This window comes from Poromitra crassiceps (assembly GCF_964638095.1).
Source record: "Poromitra crassiceps genome assembly, chromosome: 1".
Taxonomy (NCBI): domain Eukaryota; kingdom Metazoa; phylum Chordata; class Actinopteri; order Beryciformes; family Melamphaidae; genus Poromitra; species Poromitra crassiceps.
In genome coordinates this window covers 108,112,161-108,126,118 of record NC_139623.1, presented here as the reverse complement: position 1 = coordinate 108,126,118, position 13,958 = coordinate 108,112,161, and the positions used below count along the sequence as shown (strand labels likewise).

Here is a 13,958-nt window from a genome sequence, read left to right as displayed (position 1 = left end):
AGTGTGCAATATTTGGCCAATCCATCCCGAGCTCAGGTCATTTTGGCCCTCTATGAGAGACCTGTAGTTGGCATTATGTTGCTCATCACAAGCCAGGCGATTAATAAAATACCCTTGAATGCCTATAAAAAAACAAATTCGTATTTTTTTTTTAATTTTACTAATGTAATTGGTGTGCAATGATTACATGCAACTTGATTGTTTATGCTAGCTAGTCAGTAAGTTAACATTAGCATGTTTACACAATAACATCACTTGAAATACGGCTCGTTAAGTGGTATTTTTTCCGCTATTCACAATTTGAATAATTACTATCCCCATCCATAATAAGGTCGTACCTTCATCAGTAACTGGGGGCTACTGTCTCACGTTATCAATCCAGCTCACGACGCCGTTATCTTTTGGCACTCTGCAGCAGCCAGCAGCACAGTCCCCGCAGTAATGGCGGCCCCACTAGATGGCAGCCTACACAAATTGGCCGTGGGATTAGTGTATACAGAGAGAGAGAGCTGTCGTCTGGGAAACTGAAGGTTCCCGGTTCGAGGTTCTGTCCTCCCGGCAATCGATGTTAACGTTAACATTACTCATCACACGTCCACATTTACAGTTGCGGTTAACTGGTGCCTGCCAAGCTAACTCGATAATGTGCTAATGTTAGGCTAACACATGCATGCAGGCCAGTGAATCGGTAAGATTACATTTAAGGTGCAAAAACAACAGAAATCGCCTACCTCCATGCTAACTAAAGCATTCATCCTCAGACATCAGCAGTTCTTCATTCTTGTGGCGAATTGAACAGTCAATGATTGCACCCAACAGCTGCAGTCTGTTAGCGTTCAGCTAACAGCTGTTAGCTGCAGTTAGCCTGCTTTGCTCTGCGGCGGCGCCGACCTACTGCGTCATATCCTAGACGGTGATAGACAAACGCTTCATCCAATCACCTGCCAAGTAGTTTTTTTTTTACGTGATGTTGGCTCTGGCCATGCCATACCCAGATGCATGTGTGGTTTGTGAGTCAGGTTACCATTTCTCAGGTTTTCCCTGATAATACTGGAAAGGGAAGATTTAGGGAGAGAATATTATAATCTTTCCGACAACATCTTGTGCCAATGCTTTCCCATCGGAGGCCACCTGAGTGTGAGAGTGTGCCCGGTGTGTGTGCATGCATACACATTTCTGATTCTGCAGAGACTATTGATAAGCTGCCAATCAGGCTCTTAAAGTGTTGATCTCCCTCCTCCCTTCCCCAGCTTCTGTGGAATGGATTCACTTTACCACCACACACATTAAGTCAACACATTAGGAGAGGCCAGAAGGCCATCTCACAGAGCTTCCCATCACAGGACTGGATAAACAGGCATTAAATACTCCTCTCACAAGCACACGCCACTTTCCCCACAGCTAAGAAAGGAGACGGGGATGAGAATGTTCTTATTTTTCACTCTCCATCAGCAGATAAAGAAGATAAAAAAAATCTAATCTGTATCGTCTTTTAAATCACTTCTCAAGACTCATTTATACAGAAAGGCTTTTTTATGAACTTTGTTCTATTGTTATTTTACTCTTTATCTAGTCTATTTTTCTTCTGATGAATTTTGTTTTACTGCCTGCTTTTTACATGCTTTTTCACACACTGTATATTTTTATTGTCGTTTTATGTTCATTGTAAAGCACTTTGTAACATCTGCTTTTGATAAGTGCTATACAAATAAACTTTATTATTATTATTATTATTATATTTATCATGCGGTGGTGGTGGTGTGTATGAAAGATACAGAGAATCGGGGCATCTGGGTAGTGTTGGTAAAAGCACTCGCCTACCACCATGGAGACCCGGGTTCAATTACCGGCAGCGGTACTTCCGGCTTGGTCAGAGGTAGTTAACGGTGTCCCACAAGGTAGCATCTTGGGTCCTACACTATTTAATATTTATGTTAATAATATTGCCCTTGCCGCAGGTGATTCTCATGTACATCTATATGCTGATGACACCATTATTTATACATCTAGTTCCTCCCTGACTACCGCACTGTCTTCATTGCAGGCCAGTTTCAATAGCATCCAACGTACTTTCTCCAGTCTCCATTTAGTTTTAAACACAAATAAAACTAAATGCATGGTTTTTAACAGAAATCTACCACACGTTGAGTGTCCCCTCAAAATGTCCTCCTTGGATGGCTCGGAGATTGATTGTGTCGCAAGCTACAACTATCTCGGTATCTGGCTCGACAGCAAACTCTCTTTTGAAACTCACATAAATGTTCTGCTCAGAAAGGTCAAATCTCGTATTGGTTTTCTTTACCGTAACAAATCTTCCTTTACACATTCTGCAAAACAGCTTCTGGTTAAAATGTCAGTGCTCCCAATTCTGGATTATGGTGATGTAGCCTACAGGTTTGCCTCAAAAACTCTCCTTCACAAACTGGATGTTATTTACCATGCTGCTATCTGCTTTGTGACTGGATCTTCATTTAACACTCACGACTGCTGCCTGTATTCTCTGCTGAACTGGCATTCACTCCATTCTCGCAGACAAACTCACTGGTTTTTATTCATTTACAAAACTCTCATAGGTAAAACTCCGTCATATCTACGGTCACTTCTTAATATCCACAACACAAATCGCAGTCTGAGTTCCAGTAGCTCCATCAATCTCCTCATACCCAAAGCCCGTACCTCCTTTGGTCATTCCTCTTTTCAGTTTTCTGCTGCAGATGACTGAATCATTTGCAACGGACCTTAAAACTGAACTCACTCATTCCGCTCTCCTCTTTCAAAAACTCACTAATCAATAGTACAAGATCATTGCACTTGCTTTTAACCATCTGCTTCTTCATGTCCTTATTGTTTTTAGCCATTTACTTTTTAATATGTCACGGTAAATATTGTAAATATTACTCTCTTTTAGGATTGGTATGACGTGTATAATTGTATTATTTGTTTCTATGTTTTTCTTTATGTCCATTTGTTTTCTATTTATGCTGCCTCTTGGCCAGGTCGTCATTGTAAAGGAGAACTGATTCTCAATTGACCTACCTGGTTAAATAAAGGTTAAATAAATAAATAAATAAGAGGTTCCCACAGGCACAATTGGCCGTGTCTGGGTATGAGCCGGTGGGGTATGAGTCCTGGTCGGTCGGGGCGTCTGTTTGGGCGGGGGGGAACTGGCGGGAAGAGGATGAGCCTTCCACACGCTATGTCCTGCCGGTGAAACTGCTCGCTGTCAGGTGAAAAGAAGCGGCTGGTGACTGCATCGTGTTGGGGGAAGCATGTACTACAGTAGTTTACAACTCTCCCAAGATCGGCAGAGGGGGTGGAGCAACAACCGGGACAGCATGGGAATTGGCCAACTACAATTGGGGAGAAGAATCCAAAATAAACTGATTTAAAAAAAGAGAAAGAAAGATACAGAGGATCATGACAAGCTGTAAGGACGTTTACGTCATCATTTTGAAGCACAAGCGCCGACTGTTTGATCCAAAAGCTGAACAAACAATGCTTTCTTCACTCATGTAAATTATTCTTTTTCATTTGGCATTTATTGGCCTGGTGTGTCTGGTGGAGAACAAGCATAGATGGAGCGCCAGCGGTCTGTTAGCTTTGATGTTGTCTCCAGCCCTAGATGTTTATTCCACCTCCCCATCTCTCCCAAACTCAATGCAACCCTTGTAATTAGAACACAGCGGAGGACTGATGCCGGCGCAAATCAAACCCTCTTGTTTGAACCACAGCTTTTCAAAAGGGAAGCAGTGTCTGAGCCACATAATTGAACATTAATCAAATGTTAATAACACCTATGTAAATGGGGGGAGGGGGGGAATGCAATCAGCGTGTTTGACTTTGAGCGCTGTCGTAACGCTGTCAGGAAACAGCCTTTTATGAGCTTTCTCCCAATGCCTTGATCTCCTTTCATGTCTGACCATCTCTAGGCTTACCTGCTTTTTGGGTCTGCAGAATTCGCTCGTGTACCCCTTCAGAGTTCTCTAATAGAGTCTTGCTGGTCTGGATCATCTGAAAAAGAGACAGAGACAAACACTTTGGTTCATATGTGCCCCTGTTTTCCCTTCAGCAAAACTGGCATCCAGCACTACAGCAGGAAGCAATCATCTGGTGGCCGGGTGTCTGTATCCAGGGAAGGGCACCGAAAAACAAGCTGTTATTACAGGCATATCAGTGGGCGAGGTCGCTGAAGCATATTTGAGAATGCCAAAATTGGAGGGAAGGAGAGAAAAAAACAAAAAAAACCAAGACAAGCAATTCAGGTTGTGTTTATTAAAAGATAGCCAGGTTTCTAAAAGTAATCATCAACATGTGAAGCCTTCTTGTGAAGGACGCTGCCATCGTCATGCTGAGTCTTAACTGAGTGCACAAACTCTGCTGACCTGCAGACTGTTCAAACTCTCTTGGTGGCTCTCATCACAGATGGAACGGCTTTGGGAATCCATTGACACATTATATGCCATGCCCTCACCCTCCCACACCCCAAAAACATTTGGTTTTCTCACAAGGACAGCCACAGTGGTGTATCAGGAGGTTAATGATGTGTATGTTTGCTATCACAGATAAGGGTTTTACTTAGTTTCGAACTTCGGAATCACACTATGCCAAGCTGCCCCCTGCAGCGCACCAACTGGACAATGTATATTTTCTCAAAATATATAATTATAAAACCACCCATTGCGCCCGAAGGCGTCATTGGCAAATGGCATTGGCCCGTTACATGTCTTTCTCTTGACCCTCGACTAGCTTACGGTTAGCTCTTAGCCAGCAGTGACACCTGTCTCCTTGTGTTCCATCAACCCCAACGGGAGCCGCGGACGACGACTGCGCGACTTTGTCGAACCGGCACTCTTCGCCAGGAACGGCGGGACCCACTGCGAAAGCTAAGAGTTTTTGTCTCGTGCTGTATACAGCTAGCTTGGTAGTCTCTCTAGCTAGCCAGCCTGTGGCTAGCTATTAGCTGTGGAGTTACGCTAGCCCGAGCTAACTGCTTCCCCGGCCGGGGTAGTGTTATAGCTAGCTTAGCTGCCTGCCTAGCGCTAGCTTCTACTGTTGCTTGCACAGTAGCTTGTTAGCCGTGGCTAGGTTAGCCAAAAATCCTTCACGGCTTTTTTCTTTCGCCTCGCTGGCCAGGCTGTCTCCACGGACCCGTCTCGCCCAGCTATGGACGCGAACACACCGTTCCGTCAGTGCAGCCGATGCAGTGCTGAGATGGCGCAGTGTTATAGAAAAGTACATTTGTGCAATTCTCTGACCGCCGGCGTACTACATGCACGCACGCACAACCCCGGTACAATGAAACCTTTCTGCATACTGCGGGGATGGGGGGGGGGGGGGGGGGGGGGGGGGGGGGGTGTTCGGGGGGGAATCCTAGAGGAAACACTGCAGTTGCTGGTAATTCATTGTTTAATCTGAAGGAGATGATGTACACCGACACCCTACAGTAAACATGGACACACCTCCAATTTCAAAGTGACTAAGTATGAGATGACACTTTCTCAGCCTTCGGTTTCAATTAGTGCCCATTGGTAATAGGGTCTTTATGCATGTGTGGTTGTTGTAATTGACTTGTACATTCCCTAACTGACTTAAGTGCAGTTGAAGGTCATGCCACGGAGGCAGGCCGCCAAGACAGAAGAGAGGGGAAAACAAACAGCCATTTTATTCAAGCTCAGTGTGACAAAGTCACTGTGTGAGAAAGAGCAGTGACTGGCACAGCGCCCCTGAGATCCATCAGCGAGCCATGCCAGAGAGCGGAGGAGAGGAGGGAGTGTGTCCAGGGATGTGATCTGGAACAGCGAGGGATAACAATAGAAAACTGGACTCTCCTAGTAGAAATGAATGTGACTTGCATACAAAGAAAGTTTGACAAAAACACCATCACATCCCTGAATCTATTTAGTTGTATTGGGGGAGCTATGATAGGCGTGCAATCTACAATCTACCTATAAAAATATACTGACCCCCCCCCCCCATTTTACCAGTCACCTGATCTATTGTGTTGAGCTACAGTATGACACAGCGGCGTCTTATGAAATGTTCCTCTCATATGAAAGCCTCTACAGCAGGGGTCTCAAACTCACGGCCCTCAACTCAATGCCACCTGCCTCATTTGCAAAGAGGAAATCGCCGTACTAAAAGAATATAACCTGAAGCGACATTATTCAACTAAACATGCAGAGCAGTAGCCTATGCAAAGTACCGGGGAGATGAGAGGGACAAACGCGCTGCACAGCTAGAGCTGTCACTTCAACAAAATCTCTTCCAGAAGGGCAGAAAGGAGGCTGATGCAGCAGTTGAATTAAGTTACGTGGTGAGTGAGATGATCGCCAAAGCGGGGAAGCCTTTTACTGAAGGCACGTTTCTAAAAGACTGCATGCTGCAGGTTTACTGAAGGCACGTTTCTAAAAGACTGCATGCTGCAGGTTTACTGAAGGCACGTTTCTAAAAGACTGCATGCTGCAGGTTTACTGAAGGCACGTTTCTAAAAGACTGCATGCTGCAGGTTTACTGAAGGCACGTTTCTAAAAGACTGCATGCTGCAGGTTTACTGAAGGCACGTTTCTAAAAGACTGCATGCTGCAGGTTTACTGAAGGCACGTTTCTAAAAGACTGCATGCTGCAGGTTGCAAATATCGTCTGTCCAGAAAAAAAGAGTCACTTCATCAACATCAGCCTTTTAGCCAACACAGTGGGATTACTGAGCTGTCAAGTGAGATTTACAGTATCATCAGTTCTAATTCTTTTCCAAAGGACAGTTGAAAATTAACACTGCCTAATTTAGTAATGTGCATTGTCCCTAAAAAAAGAAAACAAAGTCCCTCAAATAAACAAATACATTGTTAATGTAAAAAATAGATTGTCCCTCAAATAAATAGACATAAATAAATTGTTAACGTTGAGAATTCGAACGGTTGCATTTTTCTCTCTTTGTTTTAAATACTTGAAGTGGCCCCCTTGTGACAAGACTGGACACTCAGCGGCCCCAGGGCTTAAAATTCACTTTGCAAACTAGGGGGGAATTCCCCCCTTATGTTCTTCAGATGGGGGGGATCTATAGACTTTGGGGGGGATTTTTTCAGGCGATACTATAACGACAAATACCTGCTTCTCCTGTCCAATAAGCGATAATACTGTAATTTCACATTTTTGTATTTAAAAAAGGAAGTAGTTTATGCACAACTGAGTCTAAATTACTATGGCTTTTGTCATGTTTTTTCTGCAGACTAAGCCATAGGCTTTTGGTTCCATGAAAGCCTTTATTTTTTTGTATTGAGGAGAGTTCTATTGAAGTGACTATAATCCATCTGTCTGTCGTTTCACTTTTTATTGAAAATGCTTCCACCAGATTTTCACGGCTGCTTAATGATTAACGACAACATCGTTGACATCACTGGCACTCAGCATAAGGAGGATTAACGTTAATAATTAACGTCATTATCGATATCAGATTCTGCATCGTCAATAACGTAACGCTAAACATCACTGACACTGACGTTAGAGGACTGAGGGACGCAATATTTTTTTCCTGATGCCGAAGGCTAGGCAAAGGCATGACCCGCCCCTCTCTGCCTCTGATTGGCCTAGTGTCAAACGTTCATCCAATCACATTCGCTTGGCTATCCTGCATCTCTTTCTACAGTCAGTGCTCAGTGCTGTGCTGTGCCCAGTCAGTGGGTCAGACAGACAGCCGTTTCGCTTGCTAAGCACCGTTCCGCACAAACATAGATCGGTCTGCGCAAACCATTGCGGGATTACTCCCCCTTTATAAATTGAAAATATGCAGAAATTCAGTAAAATGTGCGGGATTCCCGTGCCGAATTTTAAGCCCTGGGCCCCCAGGTAATTTGAGTTTGAGACCCCTGCTCTACAGTTTCTAAACCTGCATGGATCATGGTATCAGAGTATAGCCCTGTAACTTTTGGTAGACCTTTTCTACTGCACAGGAACCTTCAGGAACCTTCCACCAACCAGGACATGGGTTGTCCCAGGGACGTAGCAATGATAAACACACAAACAAATGTAGTACAAATGTAGAAGCTTAAATAATAATAATAATAATTCATTTATTTTATATAGCGCTTTTCAATGACCCAAAGCCGCTTACAGTAAGAGTCGACAGAAAACAAGAGAATAGAAAACAAGGATCAGGCAACAGATACGTGCAACAAGCAAACAGATTAGGGATGCACGATATATCGGCAATCATATCGGTATCGGCCAGTATCGGCCGATTTTTTAACATATCGGTCATATCGGTATCGGTCAGATGTTGCAATGTTAATATCGGTTATCATTATCAGCCAAATTCTTCACATTGATATGAAATAATGCAGTAAATCTATGATTTATGGGCTTTTCCAAAGGCTTTGCAAATAAAGAAATGCATAACTTTTTCAAATTCAGTGTTAACATGTGTTTTTCAGTATGTACAAAATGTGATGATCATAAAAATGTGGTTTTATACAGATCATATCGACATCGGTAAATATCGGTTATCGGCCATAACAGCAATGTTAATATCGGTTATCGGCATCGGCCAAAATTTTCATATCGGTGCATCCCTAAAACAGATACAAATAAAAATTAAGATGTATAGTCAGGGATATATGGAAAACAGATGGGAGGGAGGGAGCGTGAGGGAGAGACAGGGGAGAGAGGGAAGGACTTCTCATGCTCTCAGGCTTACATGCTGTGCAAGCGCAAAAAAACAGTGCAAATAAAACAAACTGTGGAATAAACAGGACTAGATGAAGGCTCTTTACTGCAATTAAAACTAGTGTAGAACGCTTGGCAGCCAAGACCTGGACAAGCCAGCCAATGACAGTCAGGAAGCCCTGCTAGCTAAGCCCAAAGGTTTCTGGGAAGGTGTCTGCTCCTGAGGTGGGAAAAAAATGTGCTTCCAGGAGCCCTCCAGCTTTTTCCAGAGCCCCGTCAACACGGTTTAATGGCATGACAGGGCATGGTATGACATGACAGGGTATGGCATGACATGACAGGGTATGGCATGACATGACAGGGTATGGCATGACATGACAGGGCATGGCATGACAGGGTATGGCATGGCATGACAGGGTATGGCATGGTATGACAGGGCATGGCAGGGTATGGCATGGCATGACAGGGTATGGCATGGCATGACAGGGCATGGTATGGCATGACAGGGCATGACAGGGTATGGCATGACATGACAGGGTATGGCATGACATGACAGGGTATGGCATGGCATGACAGGGTATGGCATGACATGACAGGGTATGGCATGGCATGACAGGGCATGGCACAATGGAGTGACATTCCAAAGACCTTCCAGCATATCAACATACTGCCTTTCAAAGTGCGATCACATCAGGCCCCTGATATTTGGCAGGAGGCACGGACAGTTTCACCAGCCCATCCTGTGCATCCATCCCTATGTGATGTGATGAAGCAGTTGTGACTAAGCGTGTGGGCTTGATTGTGCCACTCCACAGCTGCAGATGCGGGGCTTGTGGCTGTCGCACACACTGCAATGACTTCCCTAATGGGTGAAGAAATGACTGTCTTGGTGGCAGAGCCAGCATCTCACATGTATTTAAAGGCACATGCTGAGCTAAGTGGGTGGACTTTGTGCAGCATTTGCAGACTAAATAGCAGCTACGGTAATTGGTGTATTTAGTGGTAATATTACCCACATTTAACAAGGTCACTCACAAATGCTCCTTCATCTTATTGTAGGGTTGATTTTAACTCAGCAGCAAAAACAAAATTTTGATTGACTTCAAACCTCCATGGAACACCATTATCAAGACAAGACTACTTCAATTATGTAGTTGATTATCAGTACACAAAATTGATACATATATATTGATACATTTGATGAAGACCCGGGATGCTTCACTTAAACAGGCCCTGAAATCAAAATCGGCGCAGGACAAACGTAAGTTTGTCATGCTAAGAAACAATGTATCGAAGACAATGAGAAAGGCCAAAGCAAACTTTTTTATTGACATTATCAGCGAGGCCAGGGGCAATCCAAAAGTGATATGGAAACAGCTCAAACAATTAACAGGGACTAATCCTAAATCTGAAAAGCCATTGGAACTGCAATTGGATGGAAAACTGTCAAATGACCCAGGTAAAATATCAGAGGCATTCAACAACTACTTTTTAAACTCAGTTGCGTTGATTGCACAGAGTTTCCCTGATAGCCACCCTGAGCCCACACCAGTTAATTCTGATCTGCCCACCTTTTGTTTAAAAGAGATATCAGAATCTAAAGTGCTACAATTAATTGACTCACTTAAAATGTCCAGAGCCAAAGATGTCTATGGCATGGATTCCTTCATGTTCAAAGGATTGAAGGAGTCCATAGCACCCTCCATTTGCCAGGTCATCAATTCCTCAATTTCCAGTGGGGTATTTCCCAGTGCATGGAAGTCGCCCATTGTCTCACCCATTTTCAAAGCTGGCAATCCTCAAGATATTTGTAATTACAGGCCTATATCCATCCTGCCGGTAACATCAAAGATAGCAGAAAAATGGGTATCTGAACAACTAGTCTCCCATCTCAATAACAGTCCCTTCTCTCTGCACTCTATGCAATTTGGCTTTAGACCTAAACATTCAACAGATACAGCTAACTGCTACTTTATGGAAAGGATTAAAGCACTCCTGGACAAGGGTGGTGTTGTTGGAGCAGTTCTCCTTGATTTAAGGAAGGCCTTCGATACCGTTAATCATAAAGTCCTCATCTCAACACTATCCAAATTCAACTTCTCCCACACCGCCCTCAGTTGGATAAATTCCTACCTGGCTGATAGAACCCAGTATGTTAAAATAAATAACCAACTCTCTACCGCAGGGCACCCACCTACTGGGGTCCCTCAAGGATCCATATTTGGGCCGCTGCTCTTCAGCCTCTACATCAACAAACTACCCTCTGTCTGTAACAATGTTGAAATCCAGATGTATGCTGATGATACAGTGATTTATGTACTGTATATGGTAAAAACGAATTGGAAGCAAAACTCACAATTGCTATGGTCCATGTAGCTAACTGGTTAGAGCGTGCCTGCCTTCAGCTAAATGTTTCTAAAACGGTTGGCATGTACTTTAGTAAAAGGTCAAACAGCACACCTGATCCTGATATACTGATCTCTGGTGAGAAAATGACAATAGTTAGTGAGTTTAAGTACCTTGGGGTGATGCTTGACTCAACCCTCTCCTTTAAACCTCATGTCAAGAGAACAACTAAAACAATCAAATTCAACCTCGCAAACTTCAGATACTCCAGAAACTGCTTGTCCAACTGTGCCGCGAAAATGTTTATGAATGCAATGATCCTGTCCCACATAACCTACTGTTAGCACCTCTAACATCTTCGCAAATCTCTGTCTAGTCTTCAAAATCTTACACAACCTAGCACCTCCTCCACTTAGCACCTTCATCACACCACTGCCACAGTCAAGCCGAACCACCAGAGCCACCAAACGAGGAGACTGCACAATCCCTTTCAGACGTAGCACTTTCAGCCAGTCAACTTTCTCAGTTAAGGCATCCCATGACTGGAATTCATTACCACAATACATCCGTAACTGCTCCTCCTACAGGTCATTCTCCACCCATTTGAAAACTTGGCTCATTAGCAATCAATTATGTAGCCACTAATTCCGATGACTGCCTGTTTTTGTGTGTGTGTGTGTGACATGTATGCAATATTTCAGATGATTGTATTTATTCTGTGTATGTGTACCTTTGTATTTCTTGTATCTGTGATCCAGGGACTACGGATGAAAACTAGCCTTTTTGGTTAATTCTGGCATGTTTTTCTGATATGCATTGTCCCTGTCAAATAACGAATAAAATAAAAATAAATCCAATTCAAATATATTTTTAATTCAAGCACCAAAAAACAAACAAACATTGGGCAATAAAATATTTATTGCCCAATGAAACAATGACTTGGTAATCACGTGGGCTCAGAGTTTGTCTATTCCTAATTCATCTGCTTTCTATTGATCCATTGTTGAAATATAGAGAAATTGGACCGTATTCTCTAAGACTGCAAGCTGGCATTGTGTTTGCTCTCTCTCTCATCTCTTTTTCTGCACGTAAATAGGACGGGATTGAGACCCTGCCTCTATTCTTGCCAATTAGGAAGACAAAGCCTGGTTACTCCCAGTGGTGGATTTGGACACAATGCTTGGATTTCTAACTGTACTGTTCCATGCATCTTTCACTTTCCCCCTCGTCATTCACTCATGGCTCTTTATTTGTTAACTCCACTCCAGCTCTATCTACCTTCCTGCTCCTTGTCTCCTCTGGCGCTCTCCTGACGATCAAGGCATGCAGCTTCAAACCACTTAAGCCCTCACTCTTAATATATTCAATTTTGCTCCCCAAACACCTATCATTTTCTCCTTTCTTCACTCCAACTCAATTTTCCTGGCACTCTTTCGATCAGGGCCAATTACCTTGCCCTCTAGTTTGAGTCTGAATGGAGCAGAAGGGTCACCTTAATCGGTCTGTCTCCCGAGTCCTTTCAGCATCACCCCATCTTCTAATGTTCATCTTTCAGTCCTTCCAAATGATGGTGCCAGAAAAATAAGGTCTAGTAGGGTGCAGCCTGTCTTTTACTCCTTCCTCACAGGACTTCCCTATGCAATAGCACTTTAAAGTTAAATTGTGTGTAAAAGTTATATGAACTCACAGGTTTGCATACTGTATCTATGGCTTCTGTGTGAGTGCCAGTTCAAAAGAATGTGGGAGACGCCATTATAAATGCATTAAGCTAATGACTTAATGTAATGCTAATGCGCTAACGACACTGTCTGTGCCCTTTGACCTTTTCTTCTGAGACAAATGACAGCCTCACCAATGAGTTCACCTTTGGCTCTGCTCTATGCATTCTGCAAAAAGCCAATACCAATGACAAACTGTGAATATCTTAAACATGCGTTATTAATATTCTGGGGACACCTGCTACAGACAAAAGGATGGACATAAATCCGATGGTCGAAACTGTAATTTGTACACGTTCTTGCTCTACTTCTGCTGCTGGATTTCTGCAGGGTGTTTTAGGCTACTGAAATGACACAGGAGGAAAATCGACATGCTCATAATGTGCCGAGAATCAATTTAAGAGAACAGGATGTGTTCGGATAATGGCTGTCTGGGAATAGCCTGCTTAGTGCCATCATGTTACATAACTTCAGTCCATTGTGAACATTGATTTTATTACTTAACAGAGCCCCCACCACAATTACCTTTTCACCCTCTCAGTATGTTCCCATCAAGTCCAGACAAAGCCGGGGTATAGATTTGATTGGAACCAAAACTGGCCCAATTCAAATGTAAAACCAAAAAGTAGATAACAAATCTTGATATGTGGACTGGTAAGTTATATCAAACAGCTTAAAGAGAACTACAACTCAAATCAGTGTACTTGTATCACTTCTGCTTCCATTTGATCATAGTGCAAATAAACTAAATTATACTCACCATGTCATAGGTGGTGACCACCTTCTTGAGAACCTCTGGGAGCAGACCCTGGGGCTCCAAGGTAGGGTACTGGTCTTTGATGTTGAACAGCAGAAGGGGGTTACCGTCGGCTCCGCTCAGTCGAGGGGAAAGGGCCAGGATGCACTGCTTCAGGTTAGCCACTGCAGAAAGGCCACACAGCTCTTTGAAGGGCACTATGGCATTCTGGAGAGAGAAATAAATTAAAGGCTTGCAGTGAGGGTTGCAGCATGTTAGCATGTTGCATGCTAAGCAAGACTCTAAATTCTAAAAAAGTTTTAAATAATTTAAGACATAAAATTGTGTTCTTCACCATATCCATATTTATAGAATCACAAAACCAGAGTTGCACGCTATCAGAGGAAGTGGCTACCCTGTGGCAACTTTCATTTTGGGTACTTGTTAAGTCTAAAACACTCATGTTGTTAAGTCACTCTAAAACACTCATGTTAAGTCAC

General features: G+C 43.3%; 1 protein-coding gene across 1 annotated transcript in view; it reads right to left on the bottom strand.

The window, feature by feature from the left end:
* plcl2 (phospholipase C like 2) overlaps positions 1-13,958 on the bottom strand; it is an 85,702-nt gene that overhangs the window by 31,739 nt on the left and 40,005 nt on the right. The window contains exons 3-4 of the mRNA XM_083650111.1: positions 13,483-13,686; positions 3,936-4,011 (exon numbers count right to left, since the gene is read on the bottom strand). Of these exons, the coding sequence (XP_083506237.1) occupies positions 3,936-4,011; positions 13,483-13,686 (280 nt within the window). The remainder of the gene's footprint in view (positions 1-3,935; positions 4,012-13,482; positions 13,687-13,958) is intronic.